Source organism: Dendronephthya gigantea, unplaced genomic scaffold (genome assembly GCF_004324835.1).
Source record: "Dendronephthya gigantea isolate DGI-Jeju-01 unplaced genomic scaffold, DenGig_1.0 000007F, whole genome shotgun sequence".
Lineage (NCBI taxonomy): Eukaryota > Metazoa > Cnidaria > Anthozoa > Malacalcyonacea > Nephtheidae > Dendronephthya > Dendronephthya gigantea.
This window is the reverse complement of record NW_021163017.1, coordinates 3,222,795-3,247,059: the sequence shown is the minus strand read 5'-3', so window position 1 is coordinate 3,247,059 and position 24,265 is coordinate 3,222,795. Positions and strand designations below refer to the sequence as shown.

Below are 24,265 nucleotides of genomic sequence, written 5' to 3'. Positions count from 1 at the left end.
GTAACCGGAAACTAAAACTAGTGATTTTTGTGGGGTCACAACTAGAAATAGGTCACTACTGGTATCCAGCACACGCGAAGATGACGACGCGGAAAATGTGGCCGCTTTAGCATATTCCGAAGAGCCGCTGGCTGACGAAGAATCGACTTCCAACTAAACAGAGTGAGCGTGTAGAGTTTAAGGAGAAACTGCGTGAGCACTGAGCAGTTCGCTGACTCGATAGAAGTTAGCAAACGGTAAGAAAACATCGCAATACTCGGACACATACGCACTTTCAATGGTGTAAAAATTGCATTTTGTGTCAGGGACACTTTAACGCAAAAAGGTATAAAATAAAATGTCTTTATTATTGGGGTCACGCTTCAGGTGTCCTTGGGGTAAATTAATTCAGTTGTCAGTGTATACAGAGCTATTTCAATAACGGATAACTTAGAAAATTGAACAATATGGGCTCTAAAACTTTAAAATTTATCATTTATGATAATACGTTTAACACATCGGTAACTTACGTAACTATTTGACGCGCAGGCCCGTCACGTCGAAATCTTCATTTACCGAATTGAATGCAAATAACTTCACCTCATTACATTCAGACTACGCTACCAGTTGACATATTTCGTTCGATAAAACTAAATACTCTCATTCTGTTTAACGTCAAACTCAGTATTCACGCGAAGTGTTGAAAATAATAATCAGATTTTCCGACTTCCAAGCGGCCAGAAAATTCTCATATAACCACAGCATGAAATCATCTTAGCAAAGTGAACTTATAACTTGGGTATGCTGTGGAATGATGTCATCGTTATATCAATACTTGGAATTCTCCCCGTCTTCTTGGAAAATAAATGAAAAACGCTGGGAACGAGGTAGTGCGGTCCACCGCAAATGAATTTGTATTTGCCATGTTGATCTAAAGTAAAAGAGTTATAATGATTTAGACTGTGAAGTTCAGTAGCATAATTATCTGAAATGGTGATATAAGATGTTCCCATTGTATGTGAGAGGTTTACCGGGTGAAATTACACTTGACGACTTGATTATATATTTTCAATCGACGGTAAAATCAGGCGGCGGTGATGTTGACTATGACGCTTGCAAATTGGATGGCGACAAAGCAGTCATAGTGTTTGAGAAGAAGGAATGTAAGTAGTGTAGTAATATAATATTAAAACCGTGGAGACTACAGTTTATAACTCGATATTAATATAGCGGGCACTCTCGGGAGAAACGGTTTTTGTCAAAGACACCGGCAGTAGAGCCTAGAGGAGCGTTTTGAATTTTCATTATTATCGAGATTATTATTAGCGAAATCGAAAGAAACTATATAAATATATAAATTTTATATGCTTAAATATATGTTCTATTTATATTTAAATAAATATATATATGTGGTGTGAAATATATTAACATTCATAAAAAAATACCGAAATTGTTGCTCTCATGAGTCATGCTTGTTTTGAGCTAGGGAAGGAAATTAGATTGCTTTGGATAATGTGTTTGGATACTAAGACTATTGTTGTGGTGTTAACATCGCCGTCGCTAGAAGCTTAATTCGGGACTGTATCTCTTTTGATATGGATTGTTTTGACCGCTATACCACCGGTAGGCTTTACACATACACGAATTACTGCCTCGTACCCAGGCGCTTATTTAAAATTAGGCTTTTTAATATATTAAGCTTAAATGAAGTACTTAGCAAAGCGTAAAGCGCGAAGGTGTTCATGGGAAGATTGCGCCCTGGGGAGCGTCTGGCAGATCTTGTTCGATTTCTTGCAATAAAAGTCGATTTCTTGCAAATCATCTAAATTCACGTCGTTTCGCAACTTTTTCCGCTTTTATTCGCTTTTATTCACAAAATAATATCTCCTTCATTACAATAAACATTCATTCGCCATGTGAGAAGTGGTATATATTTTTATCTGATGCCCTGAAGCAGCAATATGTCATCATTTGAAGAGGTCGACAATGTTTTGGATAGATTAAATCTTCAAGGTATGAAAAATTCGACAAGCTGCTGGATTGTTGTGATATACAGCACCTTTTATTAACCTTCTATGTCTACATTTTCACCTCTCTGATTATTTTTAATGATCCACAGACGAACCAAGAGCTGCTCGTCGATCAGCACGACGTATTGCATGCAATTTTCAACGACCCTCATCGCCGGATGCTTCACAAGGTCAAAGCTTAAAACACGACTTGACGCCAAAGTCGAAAAGTGCGGGCCTGCCAAAAAGTAAACGTACTCACGTTTCAAGTATGTATTCGTTCACCTATGTTCCTATGTTTTTAAGTAATAATGAATAAATGAATGTATGGTATGATACAACTTTTTGTTTATGTTTACCTATGTTCCTATGTTTTTAAGTAATAATGAATAAATGAATGTATGGTATGATGGCAACTTTTTGTTTAGAAAAGCTTTGTGAACTGGTCTACTTCATTTAAGCTTAATATATTAAAAAGCCTAATTTTAAATAAGCGCCTGGGTACGAGGCAGCACGAATTAAGCTTCTAGCGACAGTCCTATGTGTGAATGTTTCGCACTTTCGATTCGAAGCACTACTTTATTGGACTTCCCAGAGGATTTAGGCCACTTATTTTTTGTACTTATTTTTATTCTTGTGCCATCATGAAGACATTACACAGATGAATAAATAATGAAGTCAACTACAACAAAAATACATCCCCAATTACTTGATAAATACATGATATATGTAAGCTTTGAATGATTAAATCAGTTACTCACAATTTTCGTGAGCCTTTCCTAGCTGTAGTTCCGTTGAGCAGAAAAAATGGATTAGTTTCACATATTTATAGTATAATGTTTGAAGACCCTTTTCAAAATGTCCCGTGTTCTTTCGAATGTTTCTTGCACGTCCCCGTGCTTCCACTTTTTTTTTCAAAATCGAAACACTCCGCCCCAGTGCGGAAATAATGTTCCTTGAACTGATTGAGCAACGACAAATATCAACATGCTAATGTAACATTTACTTTAATACATAGACAACTATTCAGTTTTTGTTCTCATTGTCGTTTAGTTCCTCCTTCGTCGCGATGAGACAAAGTTTGTGTATTGGCCGGTCATATTCTCCATCGGCATTCTTAATTCGGACCTTTCTCACACATCCATCGTTTCCGGGATATGTTCTAATAATGATTGCCATCTTCCATTGACATCTTTTGTGCTTTGAATCCAACTCTAAGACAAGGTCGCCTTCCTTTGCGTTTTCTCTTGTCCTGAACCACTTGTTTCTTGGTAGAAGGTTTGGTGCAAAATACTTCATCCAACAGCACCAAAAATCGCTTACTCGTTTCTCTGTACTTCTGGTCATATCTCTTGGGTTTACCTTTTCTTCCCATTCCGGTTGTGGTGGTGTGTTGTGCTGACCCAAAAGGATGTCGTTTGGGGTGATCGGTGGAGTCTCCCAAATACAATCAGAACTGGGGTACAGGGGTCGACTGTTAATCTGGTAGGTAATCTCAGCTAGAAATGTCCTCCACTGCTCTTCGGTGAAAGCTGGTTCTTTGCACGTAAAATTCATAGCCTGTCTCACAGATTTTATAAGGGATTCGACTACTCCATTCTGATGGCTGGCATGTGGAGTGTTCCATTTCCACTTGAAGTCACACATGAACTCTTCTGAGAGGACACTCTGGATTCTCGGAATATCCCAATCTTGCATGATTTCGTCAAGGTAACTTTGTGCACCAACAAAGTTTGTACCACAATCGGACCAACACGTGTTGGGATGTCCGCGTAAACAAGCAAAACGTCGGAATGCCAGTAGAAACGTATCCGTGCTCTTGTCGGTTACTAATTCTAGATGCACTGATCTGGTCGTCATACATGTAAATATGATAACTTGTGCCTCTTTCAGCGTTTTTCGATTCAACTTAATATGAAACGGACCAAACATGTCCATTGCCGTGTTACAGAATGGTGGTAGCCCCGATGCTACTCTGAGACTTGGTAATTGTCCCATAATTTGTTCGAGAGGTTTGGTTCGTAGTTTCTGGCAGATTATGCATTTCTTGGTGAGGTACTTTGCCATTCCGCGTAGTCCAATCATCCAGAATTTCTTTCTTGCTTCATGCATGAGTCGTTTGTATCCACAATGTCGTCTGGTCTCATGCATATGTCGAAGGAGCAAATATGCCAGGGGGTGATTTCGTGGTAAGATAACAGGGTTTCGCATGTCACTTGGTAGAGACCTGATGTCTTCAAGCCGCCCATGTGCACGAAATAGTCCGTCGTCATCCTGCTTTGCATTAATTTGCTTGTTGAGGGTGTTGACATCGAGTTGAAACTGACTCCATCGAAATAGCTGTTTTTCAGCTTTTTCCAATTCTCTGACTGTTATTGCTCCTGTTTCTCTACGTCGCCTTGCGTTCTGAACGAACCGATTGACATAGGCTAGAATCCGTCGCGCTTTTAAGAACGAGGAACATCGCGTTAGCAGATGTGTCAGAATAGGATTTTCTTCCGCTTTCGTTTCAGTGGTTCTCTCTTTACCATGGTTCTCGGGATTGTCCGTTTTTGCGGTTGCGTTGACATCTACGGTACGAACTTTCTTGTCCTTCAATTGCTTCTTTTCAGGCTTTAGTTCTTTTTTGGTTTCTGCAGTATCGATCTCTGGTCTGGACTTGTTTTGCGAATGCGACCATTCTGCTTCTGGCAACTTGAGAAATGATGGGCCAGTTAACCAATCTTTGAGACGTTTCGGATCAAGTCCACGAGTAAGAGCATCAGCCGGATTGTCACTTGATGGAACGTAATGGAAGTCCTCTGAACCGACAGTTTCCTGAATTTCGGCAACTCGCGCAGATACAAAGGGTCGGAACTCTTTGGGTGGGGTTTTAATCCAGGATAAAACTGTTGTCGAATCAACCCATAAGAATTTCTTGGCTTGTTCTATATCGGCAAACTTTAACATCTTCGTACAGGTGTCGTAAATTCTTGCAAGAGTTAAACTGCCTAACAGTTCCAGCCTTGGGATGCTCTTCTTCTTGGTTGGAGCCACGAAAGCCTTGACAATGACTGGTACACAAACAAAGCTACCGTCTATTAATTCCCAGCGGAGAAATAATACCGCTCCGTATGCTTGATTCCCCGCGTCGGAAAATCCATGAATTTCTGGTGGAGCATTCGCATTCGTAGGCTTTAGCTTGCGATCAAACTCTAACGATAGAAGATAGTTCATTGTTTTTAGATTCTCCTTCCAGTTTCTTTGAACTTCCTCCGACATGAGATCATCCCACCCATAACCTGCGCACCACAGTTCTTGCAAATCGATCCGGAATTTTATCGTAACGGGTGCGATCATACCAATAGGATCCCACAGTTTAGCCAGGAGTGCAAGACAATTTCTTTTAGTTAGCGTTTCACACAGTTCGGAAATTTCCTCTCTTTTGAAAGTGAACCTGTCCGTCTCTTTATCCCACTTATGGCCAAGTAGATCCGTGACCCTTTCCTCTTCAGATTGGTCAATTTCTTTACTGTTTGAATGCCAGCTTTTGATTTCAAACTTGCCATTTTTGAGAATTGAATCAATGCCTGTGGTTACTTGCTTGACTTCTTCGACTGTTGATTTGGATCCCGCAACATCATCCACGTACACGTGTTGAAGCAATTCTGCTGCTGCTTCAGGTTCTTGCTGTTGTGCTGCTTCAGCTAAGACTCTAATCGACTTAGTGGCGATGTCAGGTGCTGGCTTGTCACCAAAGCTCAGACGGAGCCATTGATACACTGTGGGTTCGTCGATGGGTTTTTCTCTCCAAAGGAACCTGTGGAAGACTTGGTCATCTGGGTGCACGAGGATTTGGTTGAACATCTTCCTCACATCTCCTGCGTATGCAATATTGTCCCAACGCCATGCTGCGAGGACTTCCGGGATCTTGTTAATGTAGTTGGGTCCCTTCTCGAGGTGATCATTCAATGAAAGACCATCACGTCCCTCGCATGAGGAGTCGAAGACGAGTCGCAGTTTTGTTGTTTTCTCAGGGGTGAAGACTGCTTGTAGTGGCAGATACCATTCGGGCTTTGTGTGATCGACTTCTTCTGGTGGGATCTTGATTACAAAACCTTGACCAACCAGCTTCCGGACTTCTTCAGCAACAACATCGGTACATTCCTTTCCTTTAAAAGACTTCTCAGTGGAATACATTCTCTTGAGGGCAATGTCGTAGTTGCTTTTCTTAGGTGGACCGATCTCCTTCCACGGCATCCTCACTTGTATGCGACCGTCCACTAGGGTTGTTGATTCAGTTAACGATCGTACAAACTTGTTTTCCCGTAATTCGTTGTCTGTGCATGTACAAAACTTTGTTGGCTTGACACCTAGTTGGTCTTGCTGCAGAAGAATGTCAATGTTCTCCTTCACACTCATTGTTCCAACGTCAATAGACTGGATACTCTGATCGTTGGGAGCAAGCTGACCCAGAACATACCACCCAAAACAGTTCATCTTCGCTATAGGTTCACTTGTTTCACCTGATATAACATGAACATCAACAAATCCATCTATAAAATCAGTTCCTAGTAGTAAATCAACACTCCCGCCTGATAAATGAAGTTTTCCTATGATTGGCTCGAGATGTTTGTATTTCTGTAAGGAACTCTCGATATGTTTCGTTTTTTGCACTGCTACATGGTCTGCTGACAGTGTGTACCAGAAGAGGTTTCTTGACATGTTCCTCAACAGGGGACATCAGGGTTATGCCGATAATCTCTGACGTTTCAGATCTTTTACTACCTCCAGCAAGATTCATGGTTAGGTGTGTTTGGGGGCCACTCAATCCTAACTTCTTTGCTGCTGTTTTGGAGAGGAGGCTAGTATTCGAACCAGAGTCTAACATGGCAAGCATTTCGATGAACTCACCCTCTGAATTCTCGACTTTGACCTTTTGAATTGGAAGCAGTCCTGCTACTGTTTTGATTTCATGCCCCTGTCTAACGGTATTTGTGTCAGCGTTGTTATTGATAGCATTATGGTTTGGATCTTGGAATGGAGGCACATTGGGATCTAGGCCTGAATTCTCTGGAATTCTCACGTCATTGTGGAGGGATCGATGATGATTCTTCTTGCATTTATCACAGGTGACACCGTCGAGTTTCTTGCAATCTCTGGTATGATGAAGTCGTAGGCACTTTCTGCATCTTTGATTTTGTTTGACAATCTCCCATCTTTTGTCTACGGTTGATGACTGATAGTAAGGACACGCAGCTAGCCCGTGTTTTGCTTCGCAACCAAATGGACATGGACCATCCTTAGAAACATCGAAATCCCCCGAATGGTTGTCAGTTCTTCGATTGTAAATCCCTCGCTGGTGGCTTCGTTCCTCACTGCTGGTTTCTGTATCAAACTTTCCTCTTGATCTAAGACTTGCTTCATCGTGTAGCCACTGAATAAGATTTGAAACGTTTTCTTCCCTTTTATTTCTTTTCATCTCTCTACCAAAGTTTGCATTATCTCTTGGATCAAGTTTTGATAAGAGTTGAGACATAAAGAACGGGGCTTCAGAAGATGTCGCCACTGAGCAATCATTATCTTCCATGTCGTTGACGTAGCCTGCTATTTGCGTTGCATATCGTGTAAGTGATTTAGAATCTCCTTTCACGGATTTCTGGTTGTTGATTCGTCCCAATAGCTCGTCCATCATCTTTCGTTTATCAGCGAACTCAATGTCAAGGATCTCCCATGCACGATCTATTGATTTGCACGTCTTAACTTGGTCTGTCCACCAAAAACCTCTTGGCATTGCTTTTCTGAAGCGTTGAAGTTGCTCGTCCTTATCTTGAGAGCATTTATCCATCCAATGATTAAATTCTTTCTTCCATGTTGAATACGATCTACGACTACCATCCCAGGTTGGTACTGGTAACTTCTCAAGAGCACTAGTCTTCGGTTTCGAAGATTGCATAGCTTCAGCCATTCTTGTTACAGCAGATGTCATCATCTCCAATGAATCAGGATTAGCGGTAGGAGGTGAAGGTTGGTTTAGCTTCTTTTGATAAGCGGCGTATGCTTTTGCAACTTTTAGATAGTTATCTTTCAAGCTTTCACCAACCTTTTGATTATCTAATAACAATTGAGCTTGTTCACCTCCACTATCTTCTACAATTTTGTCAGCTATTAATTCTTGCTGCTTCTTAATATGTCTATATTTTGCTTCAATGATTTTAAATGTACTTTCCAATCTTTCTACTTTAGGTTCTATACTAAAGATTTCATCAAATTCCTCAAATAATTCCTTGATAATTTGGATGGCATTGTCCCTTTTTCCCAGAAGAGTCTTCAAATCCACAGTTTTCGGTGGCATTTTGGGCGATGTGATTTAATATTCAGTCTTGTATAATTAATGAGCCTCGTTCTTGTGTTCGCACGCTGTCCAAGCCACGGGGCTATATTTTAGTTATATTTCGTAGGTTTTTTCGTAGGCAAAGTACACAAAGTAAAGATTTCTGACCTTTCTAAGACTTCTAACAACTCTTGCTCTTCAGGATTTTTCAAAGGACGGTCAGTCGCTGTATATTTCCTGTCGGTTATCCTTGAAAGCTTTAGTTTGTCACCAAAGTTTACGCCCCGATTGTTGCAAGCTGGCAAGTCCACTTGTTTACGAAAATTTTGACTGTTTCGCACTTTCGATTCGAAGCACTACTTTATTGGACTTCCCAGAGGATTTAGGCCACTTATTTTTTTGTACTTATTTTTATTCTTGTGCCATCATGAAGACATTACACAGATGAATAAATAATGAAGTCAACTACAACAAAAATACATCCCCAATTACTTGATAAATACATGATATATGTAAGCTTTGAATGATTAAATCAGTTACTCACAATTTTCGTGAGCCTTTCCTAGCTGTAGTTCCGTTGAGCAGAAAAAATGGATTAGTTTCACATATTTATAGTATAATGTTTGAAGACCCTTTTCAAAATGTCCCGTGTTCTTTCGAATGTTTCTTGCACGTCCCCGTGCTTCCACTTTTTTTTTCAAAATCGAAACAGTGAACGTTGGCCAAATTGAGCTGTTATCGGCAAGATTGAACACTGATGGATCCTGTCCGATGACTCAGATCTATCCACTAGTCCATAGTAACTATGGCTAGTCGCTACGGTCGAATTCTCATAATGAAAAATTTTGTTTAGTCGAAAAATTCCGCCATTCTCTGAGTGTGAATAATCCGATTCTCTGCGAGCCAGCGGCATGCATGCATAAATGCGTACAGCATCATTCTAGAAGCTATGAATGGTGTATACATTCGCAACATCTAGCAACCAACTTCGTATTTATTGGCACCCGGTTTTTGCCTAGATTAAAAATTAGTCTATATTAAAAATGAGACATTGCATAACCACGCAAACCTCGAATCTCTTCCTTTTTGAAGATTTAGATAATGTTTTAAAAAAGATTCATGAAATTGATGGCTACAAGCTGGAGATATCCGCCGAAGATAAACCAAAGAAGCCAACTCCAAAACCACGAACTAAAAAGACAGAATCGAAGCCTACTGACTACGAGGAGTTTCAGAAAAGAAAATACGTGCGTTACTTACATTCCTAAATTTAGTCTTTGCCTTATATATATGGTGTACAGGGACCGCAGAGCGTTTTTCGTATTGCTGGGGCTCCGAACCGCGCGCTTGCTAGCCGGAGAGTCCGGGAAAATTTTGAAATATACATAGGCCTCTGAAATGTCGGCAAATGCCTCTCAATTTAAGGATTATTGAAAAATAATAGATACTTTCCAAAGTGTCCAGCATGTTTGGCGCTCATATACAAACATTGCGCTGTAGTTGTTGGGTTCGCGCATGTCTTAAGCGGAAGGATTAAATTGTGAGGGAAACCACGCTGTTTTAATGGTCAAATGCTTGTCCTATATGTAAAGTTTTTAGTTTCCTGCATGTTTGGCACGGTATACTCGACCATGGTCGAATATACGGAAAAACAGTACATTCGACTACGAATTTACCGGAAAATGGTATGAATGGTATATTCGACCAATGGCCGAATGTACCAGAAAATATAACCATGCTTTGGTTATGATGTGAAATATTTTGACATGGATAACCACGCTGTTATAATGGTTAAATGCTTGGCCTTTTAGTCTCTGTTTTGGCCAAACATGTGTACTTTACAGAACTAATTTCAATCCATCTGTAAACAAGGCGGATTTATTACGATAGATATCGTTGGAAATTGAAATACTCATTTCTTTGAATTGGTTATTAAAATATACGTTGAAGAAGTAAAGGTTACGATAGTGCATGCTCAAGATAAGATACACTGCATATACTTGTAAGCAAAAAATACAAATTGCTAAAAGTATTGCTTGTAAATTTGAGCGAACTAAAAAATATTCGAAATTAAAGACTAATTACGGAAAAATTATTGGTGGGGCTAAAGCCCAGCGAGCCACCCTGCTCCGCGGTCACTGTGGTTCTTGCTTTGAGATCCACGCGATTACAAATATTTTATCAAAGATTCATGGTATGAAATAATTTTTCCCCCTACGCAATTATTGTATGGGCATATTTTCATTGGTCGATTGCTTGACGTATCAGTGTTTTTGTGTGACTATACATCGTATTATTTCAGTATGTGAAACATAACTCTTTAGTTACCGAATCAACCAGACGTCGAGAAAGCCCGTCTTGGCGAAGTTCGAACTGTTATCGTAAGTGGCCTTTGCCCAGATTCAACAAACGAAACTGTAAAAATGTTGTTTGAAAGTAGCAGAAGGTCTTGTGGAGGGGAAATAGAGAACCTGGAGAGACTGGAACCAGGCGTTGCTCATATTACTTTTGCCAGTGCTGAAGGTGTTAACAAATTTTACTTAATTGTATTAAATCGTTATGCAGTAATGTGTGTTCACGGTCCGATATCGATGTTCAGAAACAAAATATACATTAATACAAGCTTAAAAAAACAACTTTCTCGTAATTGACATACGGACGAAAACGCTTGTATAGCTAAGTGCAATAGTGCAGCTTCTTCAACTAGCTGTTCCTGGCTTGAACTTAAGATTTGTATGATTTTAGAACCTTAAGCCTTTTAGAAACGTTACCTAAATAGATGGTTCAAATGTCATCCGTACCAATTTCATGAATATGAAACCTAAATTCATGGTGTAAATTTGTTGTGGGAATAATGGGGCTTGATTCTCGTCGTCTTTAATGTTCAATGCACTACACAAAAAGAGTTCCAAAATGTGCGATATTTCTCTGAGCAGCAAAGCTTGAACGTACGACTTTTGTTGCATACACAACACAAAACCTCAAGTATTCTTATGTATTGCATGATCGATGTATTGCATTGTAAATTTTATACTAACAAACGTATTTATATTAAAAGTAAACTACTTCAAAAATTACATCTCATGTACATGTATTTTTTCAGTTGCGGCACAAGTATTAGAGCAGGATAAACTGGAACTGGATGGGTATCTTTTGCAACTAAGAGAAAAGCAACCGGAATTATTTCTTCCTCTGGATAGGAAAAAGTTGTATGTTGAAAATATAAACCCGAATACAAGCGAAGACAGCTTGTGGAATTATATGGTAGTAAGAACGAAACTGGATGTGACTGGTATACAGCGTGGTGATAATGGAAATGCTTTTATAACATTCAACGAAGAACCAGGTAATATCGTGAATAATAAATTGATATAACGACATTTGATATAGAGTATACAGGGTGTAGAAAAAAGTCCGCTCTTTTAAAATCAAGCTTTTGTTCGAATTGGAATGTCTTATTATTACGCCAAACGTATGGGTGCTTGAAATGTAAAACCAGACGTTCAATTTGAATTACCTTAACCAAATTAGGGGCTGTTTACATGAGCCCGGTTACCCGAGATTCAACGAAGCGTGAGATGATTTTGAGGTATTGAAATGAGCAGATAACATCAACCTGGCAGTCGAATAATCTCCACAACAATACTCATGCGATTGTTTGGTGTCATTAAGACTTATTTCAATACCTCAAAGTCCCCTCACGCTTCGTTGAATCTCGGGTAACTGGGCTCATGTAAACAGCCCCTTACTATGCTATTTATCAGTGCAATATATAATCATGCATTCAAATTCCAACAGAAGCTTAATTTCAATAGAGGGTACATTTTTTTATACACCCTGTACTGGGTGAGTAAAAAAACTGACACATTTTAATGTCAAATTAGCCGCAAACTTATGGCTAGAATTTAACAATTCCTATGACAGACCCATGTGTACGATCAACAGGACGTGGTTAATTATGCGAAAGTGTTTAAACCAATTGAATTAATTCAACGTGACGCGTACGTGTGCTAGAAAAGCAATTTGATAAAACTGTTCTTTTTTGTTTACAGAGCTTAGAATGCATTTTGACTCCCAAAGGGAACAAACTTTATGTTTAAGGTTAATTAACGATTCACTTATTTGATATGCTTCGTACACTGTAAATTTCGCAGTGTTACGCCAACACGAAACTGGTGTAGGATAACACCGATTAGGTGTTTTGCCAAGTCAAACACCATTGGAGTGTAGCAATACACTTAAAAAGCGTAACTCTACACTATGCTAGCGTTTCTGTAACACTTTCTCGGTGTAAAAACAAACAAACCTAGGTTACACCAAATTTGGTGTTTTTTTACCTAAAAATGGCATACATTTACCTACTGCTCAGGTTATATTACACTGAACGGTTGCGTTAGTATACACCTATTTAGTGTAAGATATGCTTACACTCGATAAGTGTATATCTACACTTTGGTTTTTGTATTAATACACCAAAAAAACGTGAATGTACCGTGATCTGGTGTAAGTAAAAGCAAGGTTATTAAACATCGAGAGCGTTGTAAATTTACCGTCTACGGTGTATATTTACCCGATATGAGTTTTCAAAATTGCACTTGAAGAGCGTAAACTTACATCTAAATTGTGTACAAAATTCAATGCCTTATAAATTAAGACCGCGACGGAAAATGCTTGATTTGTTGCAAAATAAAAGAGTATATATGGTTGTATAGATACAAACGAATGGGAATTGACTACATACTAAGAGACCAATAGACCCTGGGTCACAACAATTTGTATACCAGGTACGAAAACGTGTTTTCGTCAAATGTTCCTAAGCAGGCATGCACATGCAGTTTTTTCGTTAAATGTTTCCAGGCAGGCACAGTATTATGGGTCAGACAATTCATTTATTTACTGAATTTCTTTAATATGTTTAATAATTTCTTTAACATATGTATACTATTGTTCAGCATCAGATAGGTCGTACTTCATTCTTACAAAGTGTTTTGATTCTCTATTTACAATAATGGTATAAAGATCTAGAGGATGATGATCTAGCATCCCAGAAAATAATAAGGGCACAAATTCGTCCAAAACTTCAACCTCATAGCAATGAATGTGCCTGCTAAAAGCAACTGTATTTACTTTCTTGCAAGAAAACATAACATCCATGTTTGGCATAAAAAAAACATTATGTATAAAAAGAAACACAGGAAAAATTAATTGCTGATAGACTATGATCATATTCTTTTTGTACTTGTAACCATTGACTTTCACCCAATTCAACCTAGAATAAGAATATAGTTTTCACTTTTCAGTCCAGTTTTAAATAATTTTTACCATATATAAGAACAAACTTACAGTGTCACAGTTGAATTCTGATCCAAATTGTTGCCCAACTGGCACAGTGAGGTGCATTCTTTCTCTTCCAGATCCTTCACATAAAAAACTTTACCTAAGCAGAATATTAATAAATACATGAAGTAGAAATAAAGGATACTTATAACAACATTTAACATCCTAAAAACCATTACAAAATTCCAGCTAATATCCAGTATGCACTTTTGTTGTTCACTAACCTGGTCCAACCTCAGTATCACTCCTTAAATAGCCATCACTGTCACTAAGCCAGTAACACTGAAGCCGTTGGTGCCTGGTAGCTAATGTCTTTGCTATATTCTTGAAGCAACCTACAGTCTGCGCCAAAAGCTTAAAATAATGATGCTTAGCCTCAAAGCGCATGCACCAGTTGCGCACAAGGGGTCCATATCTAAAATATATAAAATAAATAATTAAAATTATCAAATGTACTGGGGTGTTCAGCATTGAAGCCACCACCTGTGAGAACCAGATCAATATAGACATACCTTAGAATTTGGTTTGGGTAATGAACCATGAAATGCTGTTTTGGAATAAGTTTTCTTTCAGGATAGAGCCTTTTAAACTGTTCCAGATACTCGCTGATTATGAGCCGAAGATAGAGTGTAGTACCTTTCTCAATCACTGGGGCAAACAATATATCAACAATATGCATTAAATCAGTGAACAATTCCCAGTCATCATTTCCTTCTGGTATCCATTTGTGAACCAAAAATGGCAGGATTCTAGAAAGACACCACATTTGTGATGCTGAAATATAACTCAATTAGTGCTAGCATTATGTCAAAACACTGACTAAACACTGATTCTATAAGAACTTTTAAAAGAACTATGGGAACTTGGGACCGGTGATTGATGTAGTCATCCTCAGGTTTAAGGCAACTCTTAAATAAATAGTTAAATACCTGATTGGCGTAAATGGTAATCACTAAGATTGACATTCTTTACCAAGCTTGGTTTGTTCTTGATGTCACAAACACCATATGGGAATGCTGAAAGCGCGTTGTTGAACTGATCAAGTGTGAAAAATTTATCCACCATGATGAATTTTCTCAACATCGCTTTAATTTGGAAAGGAAGTACACCTTCTAAGATATCATGCATGATATCAGAAGGAAGTCCATCAACAACATGGAAATATTTAGAAGCATTTAGGGCTGAGTTCTTTTTTACACCATATACAGAAGCTGATTCTGGATCAGTGGAAACCAAATCCACCTGCCTGGCATAATTTTCTCGGGATCTCATCGTGAATAATTCTTCAGAAAACTGGAAATTTAAATAGTTGGATATTATACTGGGGTTGGTATAATCAAATCTGAACAACATACATTAACAAACATTGATTAACACCCATTAAAATCTCATGATATCAATAGCATTTCCTACAAAAAACTGTGTACTAATATACCATGATTCACAATATTTTAGTAGCATTGCAATTTGTGATATGATTAATAAATTACCCTTTCTTGAAATTCCACCGATGTGCCCAGACAGAACCTACACGGCCGATTTGCACTGAAACTCTCCATGAAACCTCCAATTGAATTGCTACCAAGGTTATCTGCAATTACTACACTTAATGTTCCTTTAATTGGAATAATTTGATTTGCTATATTGAGTTGTACGCCATGTTCCTGAAAAAAGTAGCAAAATTACATTTTGAGATGCATTAGATTTATAACTCATATTTCTTGGCAAGCTTGAGGCAAATTCTTTAATAGGGAATCTTGAATATATTGATAATTGGTGATATTCACAATAAAATGTATTGTATTAATTCATTACTTACTGATTCAAGCATAGCAAGGTCACTCATGAATGGCCTGAGGACTTTATCCATACCATACATCTTAATCCACTTGACTGGACAAAGAATCAAAAGATTCAAATTTTTTAGGCATGATCTATACTTGGGATGGAAATTTCCTAACACCCAATAGAAGGCACCTGCAAGTATGCAAATAAAAATGAAAATGTTTATTGACAGATCAGTGTTTTTTTAAAAAGTAATCCAATTGAACTATCAAAGTCCAATATTGCAAAGTTGTTGATCTTGTGACAATAAAAAAACCTACCAATTTTATGTACAACAGCTTTTGATCCTAGTGGATTGGAAACTTCGAAGTCATCATAATATAAAATTAATTGGATAGCCTTATAATTTAAGGAAAAAAGTGGATGTTTGCCCACTCCAAAATCAGCACCATCACAAAGGTCCCTCATTTTCCCATCAACACTTCTATGAGAATTTTCAATCTAAAAAAAATATCAATTAAAATATATTATATCATAATATGGTAGTCATATTATTATGGTAGTCATATTATAAATTTCCAGGACACTTATAGTTGTTATATGAATAATGACCTGTGAGTAAACATCAATTTGATTTAGCAGCTGTTGAAGGACCTGGATGAATGATATGTACTGGAATGAATGCACTTTCACTTTCGATGAACCATTCGTTGTATTCTCATCATACATATATTTCTCCCCAAGGACTATCTCAATTGGATTCTAAATATAAGTAAGATAAGGATGCACTCAGCATTTAATATAAACTAATCAGACATTGTTAGACATTGTTTACAACCATACATAAAAATACATTACTATATACATACCACTATCTTAAATTCTTGAGATATATAATTGTTCCTATTCTTAGTGGATTTCAGGAATTCCATGTTGGGTGTTTGTTCCAAGTTCATGACAACTCCCAATCCATCAATATCACTGATTTTAATCCCACTTTTATCCAAACACAGTCTAATCTTTTCTTTAACATGGGCCTCGTGTTGTTGGAGTAATTCTGTTGTATTATCTATCACCTTGTTTGTTGTACTGTCAGTTAGTTGATTTAATTCTTGCGTCTTTAGGGCAAATAAAGCTAAATGTCTCTTTGAGAAAGCCTCTCCTGTCTTGGGTGTCTTCGGTATACATTCGATTGTATTATCCAATCGGTTTAGTGCATCGTTTTCGGGATTTCTTGAACCAACGTCATCATTTATTACTTTTTCCTTTCCATGTTTACGGGAAACATGCGAAGTTAGAGAGGAGAGAACAGAATATGAGCGAAAGCATGACTGCACTGGACATTTTATTTTGAACCCTGGCTCATGAATGTGATTATCGCGTAGGTGGTTTAAAAAACGATTGAATGTAGTAAAGGAAAGATGAAAACACTCCGGTTTTGGACAAAGAAAACTACTCGCCATTATCCAACCATGCTGGTATAAAAATAATATAAAAAATTAAAATAATATTTGCATCTATGCCAAAAGTTCGAAAAACACAATAACAGTGCTTCCACTTTCGAAAACATGACCCTCACTGAGGATGCACTAGTGGGCCGGTGGATACAAGATTATGCTGTGTATATAATAATGTTCGTATAATATAATATGTTCGACGTCACAAAGCATCCTAAATACCTTGCGATTTTCGAGGGCATTTTTGTTCCAAATTGTTACGATAATAAAGTATTTTAATTAAAAAATATTGTAAGCCAGAGCTTCAGCTGAATAGAGGATAATTATAAGTTGATATTTTCTTTGACCAATCGTAACGCACTATTCTAAACCAATCACGTTTCAGACAATGCAGACAATCCGACCAATAAGCGATTCAAACCAATAGTGATTACTGCAAACCTATTTACAAACACTGGGGTTATATACACAGATAAGTGATTATATACAACACGTGTTGACTCTTGACAGTTGAAAGTTGAAACATTGTTATTTATATCGGCATCACAAAATTTTTGAAATTCCGATAATGGATAAGGTCCCATCCATCGCTTATTCGTGCGAAGAAGTATCGGAATGGCTTAAACTCAATGGATTTGAAACGTTTAGTGATAAATTTATCGGTGAGTTTTATTATAGAGATAAATACTCCAAGCTAATCGTTGTTTATAGCCTACAGAGCTAGTTCACTTTTACTTATTTAGATTCTCAATTTAGTTTATTTGTTGTTCCGATTGATTATATTAGCGTTCATATCACTCGTCACAATATAAATTCCTGTTTGTATTTGTATTTGTGAAACTAGAAGAGGATGTTGACGGTGAAGCGCTCGCTCTTTTATCTGAGAATGCACTCGAGTCTCTTGTCGACAAAGTTGGGCCAAGAATGAAGCTTTTAGGCGTTATTAAGAAGATGGTTAGGAGTGATTCTGAGTCTGTTGAAAGCGGCAACAGTGGTAGCTTGTCACGTTTGCCTTGGGATTTAGAATGCCCAAATAACTCTAAAGATCAAGATTCGCCTCGTTGTTCTTCGCCAATACCAAGGTATGTGTATAAATCGAGTATACATTCAGGTGTCCTTATTTATGTAACTGATCGTTACTTCACTAAGATGTAACAATTTCAAAACATGTAAAGCAAGTTTAGCCTAATTTTGAAAGCATAATTCACAGTTGCAAATTATCTGTTTATCTGTGACTTCTAGCAGTGTGTAAATACCCCCTAACCCCCCCCCCATGTTTCAGTAAACACACCTAATGCTTAATAGGTTAAGACTTAACGAATTATCCACAAAATTAATTCTTTTTAGGAATGATTGCTCCACTGTAAGAAAAACCTGGGTTACACCATTTTGCCTACCTGAACGATTTCCCCCAGCTGTACAAGAAGCCTTGTCAAAGAATATAGCCTTACCAAAGTTGATTCGTGTGAAATTTATCCAGGCGATTTATGACAAGATATGCCTTTTTACAATGTATGTATACTTATTTTTACTGTGTTGCATGAAAGTGAAGTGACCAGCACTTCTGGGGCTACAGTATGTAGGTTTGCTTATGTAGGACACATTAAACTGAATTCTTTGTTATTTAATTTTATTCATTTTAATACATTTTAGTTCACCAACACCTGACCAACGCCGTGATGTATGTAGGGCAATTATATCAAAATATCCTTCCTTGGCAGATGTTGGTGGCAGCTATGTAAGTAATATTTTAATGATTTAGCATTATTTTTTGCAATTATTTGTTTGCTCTTTTTTAACATTTCCTGTGGCTTATTATGTATTGGACTATGATTGTGAAAAGTTCATGTACCAATATTATTTCACAAGCCTTATTGAAATCCCATCATGGCCTGATATCTGATGCCAGATGATTTACATGTGAAGGGGAAAACACTGTTGCTTTGTATGTTAATACTGAAACCATGTATTAATGAAAAATACTGAGACCATATAATTTTTCCTTAGGAAACCTGGTATCGTCAGTTAGGCGATAAAGTTAAAAATGAATTAAGGCATGAAAGGAGTGATCCAGTTGTGCTAGCAAGAAAAAGAAAGTCAATTGAAGGCTCGGATTTGACAGCTAAGGTGCCAGGAAGCAGCCGAAGGGGAATAATAAATTGGGAACCTCCTGCTGTTGATGGTGAGGACCTACATTCTAACAAAGCCCATGTTCAATGGATGCAGAAGGAGTACCGAAAAAAGCACCCAAACATGGAAGTCGTTAAGCAGAAAATGCAACTGACTTTCTCCTTCAGAAGAAAGTACATAAATGCTGGGAAGTGTTCCCTTAATGAAATTGATGCGAAATACCCTTTTTTATTTGAACATGATCAGGTTAGTATTATATAGTTAGTAATATCTGTGCATAAACATATAATCCGGCACTGGGTAATATGATTGATAAGTTACTTTTAAATTACTCTTATAACTTATATTGATTTTTTATAGTTACAAGATGAGTATGAAAGATTGGTGTCTGGCAGTAGTGTTAAAGATTTGGTTGTTACAAACTTACGTGAGCTTTGCACCTAGATTTTGGAAAGCTGCCAGCAAGAAGAAACTCCCTCAACTTGAAGAACTGGTTCAAGCTTGCGTACAAAATGAGGATGAACTGGATGAGGAGAACAGATTGACAGATGGTAATCCCATTGATACTCATTTAAATGAATATATTTTCTCTATCAAAAGTTAATTATTATGCTGTGTGTGGTTTCAATATATACACCCTATTGTGATTATTCTCCTTCTTTATTAACACAGTCAGAGCAATAATTAAGATTAATTATGTAATTTTTTCTTTGTTCCTAGATGAGAAAGTTGTTGTGGCACTTTGTACCTTGCCACACCTTTTGGAAAGGAAAACAAAAAGTAATCCACATCCAGAAAATTTCCTTTATCAGGTATGTATAAATACTTTAGTACCTTGTCAATGCTTATCAATGTTATTACACCACCTTTTGGAAAAATGTATTGTCATGATAAGTGTAAGCTAGTGGTCTGTTAAGTGGTCAATCATGAATAGTTTTAATATGAAGACTTTGTTATGATTTTTTAAAAAAAATTTTATTTCAAATGTAGACAGCAGAAAACCCAGAGGTATTGTTGAAGAAAGCTGCCAGCCCCATCAGCCCATTCATCATCTTCGTGGAGGACAGTGATGGTCACATAATGAACAAAATGTTTGTTGCAGGGGAAAAACAAGTTTGTTTGGAAACAGATAACATTTTTTCAGCAGTATCGTCCCTTTTGTTTTTGTATTATGTTTGTAATTTAGAGTACCCGAAACAGTGTTTTAACACGTTCCTTTTTTTACAACGTACTGTTCTAAATATTTTTGACCGGGTAAGAGTGCCAACCAAAGTTTTATTATTCTTAAATGAACTGGAACAGTGAACATGAAGTATTAGGCATAAGTCCATGTTATATAGCTGGTTTGTAAATTTGTTATGTACAATATAATATAATGTAATATATTCTGTCATATAGAAATAAATATGTTTTTACCTTACCACTGCACTAGAATTAATTCATTTCGTGGCACCGGGCCATTGTTTAGAAGAGCATTTTTATTCTTTTGGTGTACTTATACACCAGATCGGTGTCTATATTACTGAAAGCATATTTACACTAAATAGGCGTAGAAAACCCTTTGGAAGGGTAAGTTTACCCTCGCGGTGTATTTATACACCAGATCGGTGTCCATATTACTGCAAGCACGTATACACTAAATGGGCGTAGAAAAACCTTTGGAGGGGTAAGTTTACCCTCGCGGTGTATTTATACACTAGGTCGGTGTCCATATTGCTGCAAGCACGTTTACACTAAATAGGCGTAGAAAAACCTTGGGAGGGGTAAGTTTACTCTCGCGGTGTATTTATACACGAAGTTGGTGTTCATATTGCTGCAAGCGTTTTTACGCGAAATAGGTGTAGGAAAACCTATAGAGGTGTTAGTTTACGCTAATGGTGTATATTTACATCGCCATAGTGTACCCATAGCTGCATAAATTCTACCCATGAATAGTGTAAATTAACCCAAAATATAGCGTAAATAAACACCATATTAGTGTTCATATTGCTGCAAGATTTTACACCGATTTCGGTGTTGTGCCAACACTCCGAGATTTACAGTGTATAACCGAGATATTTTAGGTAACTTCTGTCACATTACAGTCGCTAATTTAAATTTCAAAGGTGTCAGTTTTTTTATACTTACGCTGTATATGCTTTGAACGTAAGAAAACGTAAAAACACAAATCATCATGCGTGAAGTTTAACCCGTCACCTTACTTGACCGCTTAATCGGGGCGGGCGTGTTATTCATATATTCATGTTCACATATCGTAGGAACAACAGCGTACATAAGAAGTCTGTCGGGCATTAGCTAGCTACGGGCCTGCATGGAATAACTGTTAGTTGAAATTGTTATTTGAACAGCTGTGAACTGACCTACCAGCTCATTCGGAAGAGCAATATTGAACTGGCAAACCAAAGATAAGATTCCAAACGCGGTGAAGCTAATTTTTCAGCTTGCCCGGTTGGTAACTTAGAGTAGGACCATTACAAACATTCATGAAAACTATACTTGCATGATTATCGATGAAATCACCACACAACATGCAGTACCACATAAAAACACATAGAACACATTTTTTATTGGTTACAATAACTAAAAACAACTAAAACCTTAGTTAATACAACCGATTTTGGTTGTTTTTATACAACCAATTTTGGTTGTTTTACCAAATAGATTTAATGAAAAAGATATGAATCTAATCTACAACTACTGTAAATTTGTCGTTACAAATCTAAACTACAACCATTACAAATTTAGAAACCTGTTTTTACAGCGCATAACCAGAAATAATAGACCGAAATGAGTGCCAAAATTGATTGGTATTTTACTCACATTGAGTGGCATAAAATTCACATAGCATTTTTGTACAAAATTGATTGGTTTAATACTCACATACTCACATTACTCACCTTTTGGGAAGTTCGCACGCATTCGCATTTTACAAGGACACAAAGTGTGTACAAGGATACGTTATTTTAATACCTGATCAAAGCATGCTGAGAATCAAAGTTTATGATTGAAAAAAATGACTAATTCAGCTGATCTCACAAAGAAAATTAGCCAACTAGTTATTTCCTACTTTCATATATTAACTATATTATACTATAAACCGCTTTAAATAAATTTCTCGTTTTTCACTGAATTTAGATTTTAAATTAAATTTCACATTTCTGGGAGGAAGAAATCCGACAAATCCCTTCTCCACATGCAATCCATCGTGGATCTCATGACGTCGCTATCTCAGAGCAGCTGGTAGGACGTCATTCACCCTTGCCAAATTTTTAATTTTTAATTTTTGTATGTTTTTCTGTTTTTCAGATATGAAAAAAGTGTTGGACAGTAAAAAGCCTTTGGAAGGAGCAGAGTTAACAATTTCCAATCCTCCAGTATGTAACAGCATTTTAGTAACTGGGCTCTCTAAGAAGACAACCAAACAAGCGATTGAGATGTACTTTGAGACAGAACGAAATGGTGGAGGAAAGATATATGGGGATATTATATATCAAAAAGATAAAGGAAGAGCAGTCGTTTCATACTGTGACCCGATAAATGGTAAAATGAGAAAATCGTGTTTATTTTAGACGTATATGCACTATTCTATAATCAATGCTTGCATATAACGCATGTCTTGAAGATTATAAGAATCAGTTTAGTTATACCGTAAAATCTTTGGAGGAAAATATACTTAATTAAGGTACTGAAGTTTTATTTTGGAAAAACTATCTTGAAAAATGAAAATGCCTAAAATTACTATAGAATTACCTCAAAAACTTCAATACTGGGAACACTGACATTCATGCAATTTTTGCTAATGAATTCAGTGAATGCTAAAATTAATTGCCGAAAATACAATTAGTTTTTCATCGACTGGAACGCTAGCTATGTAATTAATGTCAACTTAGCAAACCTTTGGGATATTAAATTTTTCCTATCCTTTATTTTTTGGCAGTCGTCAGGACTTTAAACGCAAAAGAGCACAGACTAAATCAATCCGTTTTAACCTTACGTCAACACTATCCATTCATGGAAACAATAACAGAAACAACCACGAGGATGATAAAGATAGACACACATGTATTGGATCATGTTTTAAAGAATTGTGAAAAAGAAATTTTTGATCGGTTTGGGGATAAAGCTCTCGAAATTTTGAAAAGTAATAATGAAGAGTTTACTTTCCCGAGCGACACGGCAAATGAAATCGAAGCATACTTGGCTGGATTTACAGTCGAGAAAATACCAATTGGCAAGAGGTTGTTGGAAAGTTTCCGGAATGAGTTAGAAGATATGATAAGGAAGGCAAACCAAGGCAACATTACTGTAAAAACAGATAAAAACGAACAAAAAATAGAAATTGCAGGGGAAAAAGGTCAAGTTACTGAAGTTCAAAATCAGTTTCAACTTGCAATGGCCGAAATGGAAAAGCAATTAAATATTGTTACCAAAATGATTCCTGATGTTGCTAAAACGAAATTTGAGTTGCTCTCACTTCATGGTGCTATCGAAATGCTGGGAAAAAATTTTTATGTGGAAGTAGGTTTCGGGCCACGTAGAGATACTATCACATTGAAAGGAACAGGGAAACATGTTTCCACGGCTACGGAGGAGCTCCTGAAGAAATGTTCACAAATTACAGAAGACAATGTTGACCTTTCTAAGAATGAAAGACTTTTTCTTCTGAACGGGGGACTTGACATTGTAAATAAGGGGATGAAGGCAATACGTTTGAGAGGAATGGTTTCCCTCAGCCAGAAAAAGAATAACAATGTTAAAATACATGTTTTCGACGGCGCAAAATCTGAAGATGTTGAAGACTACTTAAGAAGATGCATGTATGAAAGACAATATTCGCTTGACGAAGACAGCCGCACTCTACTCAACAGTGAAAAATGGAAAGCATTTTATAAAAGTGTTATGACTGGTACCTCAGTTATGATATTCACCGATAAAAGTCCGCCAGAAATTTCGTTAATTGGTGAGAAACTAGAGGTGGAACAAGTTTTTGATAGTTTGAAGGAATTTATGAAGCGCAATACAATTGTGAAGGAAAGTATTGGTTTGGGCGTTGGTTATAAAGAATATTTACAGCTTTACTGCAAAAAGGAACTCGAAGCAATCGGAAATAATTTCGAAGAACATTATGTTAAAGTATACTTTGGAGAAGAAGATAAAAGACTAATCGTATGTGGTACGAAAGAGGGCGTCAAAAACGCAACTAGGCAGTTGGATAAAGTTGTGTCGACGATAGCACTGGTACAGTCTTGTTGACA

General features: G+C 37.2%; 3 protein-coding genes across 3 annotated transcripts; 2 read left to right on the top strand and 1 right to left on the bottom strand.

Moving 5' to 3' along the window:
• Nucleotides 1–875: 875 nt before the first annotated feature.
• Nucleotides 876–24,263, top strand: LOC114517216 (protein mono-ADP-ribosyltransferase PARP14-like). The gene is made up of 6 exons (XM_028536873.1): nucleotides 876–1,142; nucleotides 9,394–9,548; nucleotides 10,626–10,824; nucleotides 11,405–11,647; nucleotides 22,317–22,550; nucleotides 22,948–24,263. The coding sequence occupies exons 1-6, from the start codon at nucleotides 983–985 to the stop codon at nucleotides 24,261–24,263; spliced, it is 2,307 nt and encodes a 768-aa protein (XP_028392674.1). The 5' UTR covers nucleotides 876–982.
• On the bottom strand, nucleotides 13,212–16,903 carry LOC114516960. The gene is made up of 10 exons (XM_028536587.1): nucleotides 16,293–16,903; nucleotides 16,036–16,185; nucleotides 15,744–15,924; nucleotides 15,458–15,615; nucleotides 15,129–15,302; nucleotides 14,568–14,931; nucleotides 14,151–14,412; nucleotides 13,863–14,053; nucleotides 13,645–13,738; nucleotides 13,212–13,570 (listed from the first exon to the last, which is right to left on the bottom strand). Exons 1-10 carry the CDS (start codon nucleotides 16,884–16,886, stop codon nucleotides 13,243–13,245), a joined length of 2,496 nt encoding a protein of 831 aa, XP_028392388.1. The 5' UTR covers nucleotides 16,887–16,903; the 3' UTR covers nucleotides 13,212–13,242.
• On the top strand, nucleotides 17,174–19,378 carry LOC114516961. Its single transcript, XM_028536588.1, has 5 exons — nucleotides 17,174–17,542; nucleotides 17,725–17,962; nucleotides 18,228–18,392; nucleotides 18,534–18,618; nucleotides 18,888–19,378. The coding sequence occupies exons 1-5, from the start codon at nucleotides 17,449–17,451 to the stop codon at nucleotides 19,269–19,271; spliced, it is 966 nt and encodes a 321-aa protein (XP_028392389.1). The 5' UTR covers nucleotides 17,174–17,448; the 3' UTR covers nucleotides 19,272–19,378.
• Nucleotides 24,264–24,265: the final 2 nt, after the last annotated feature.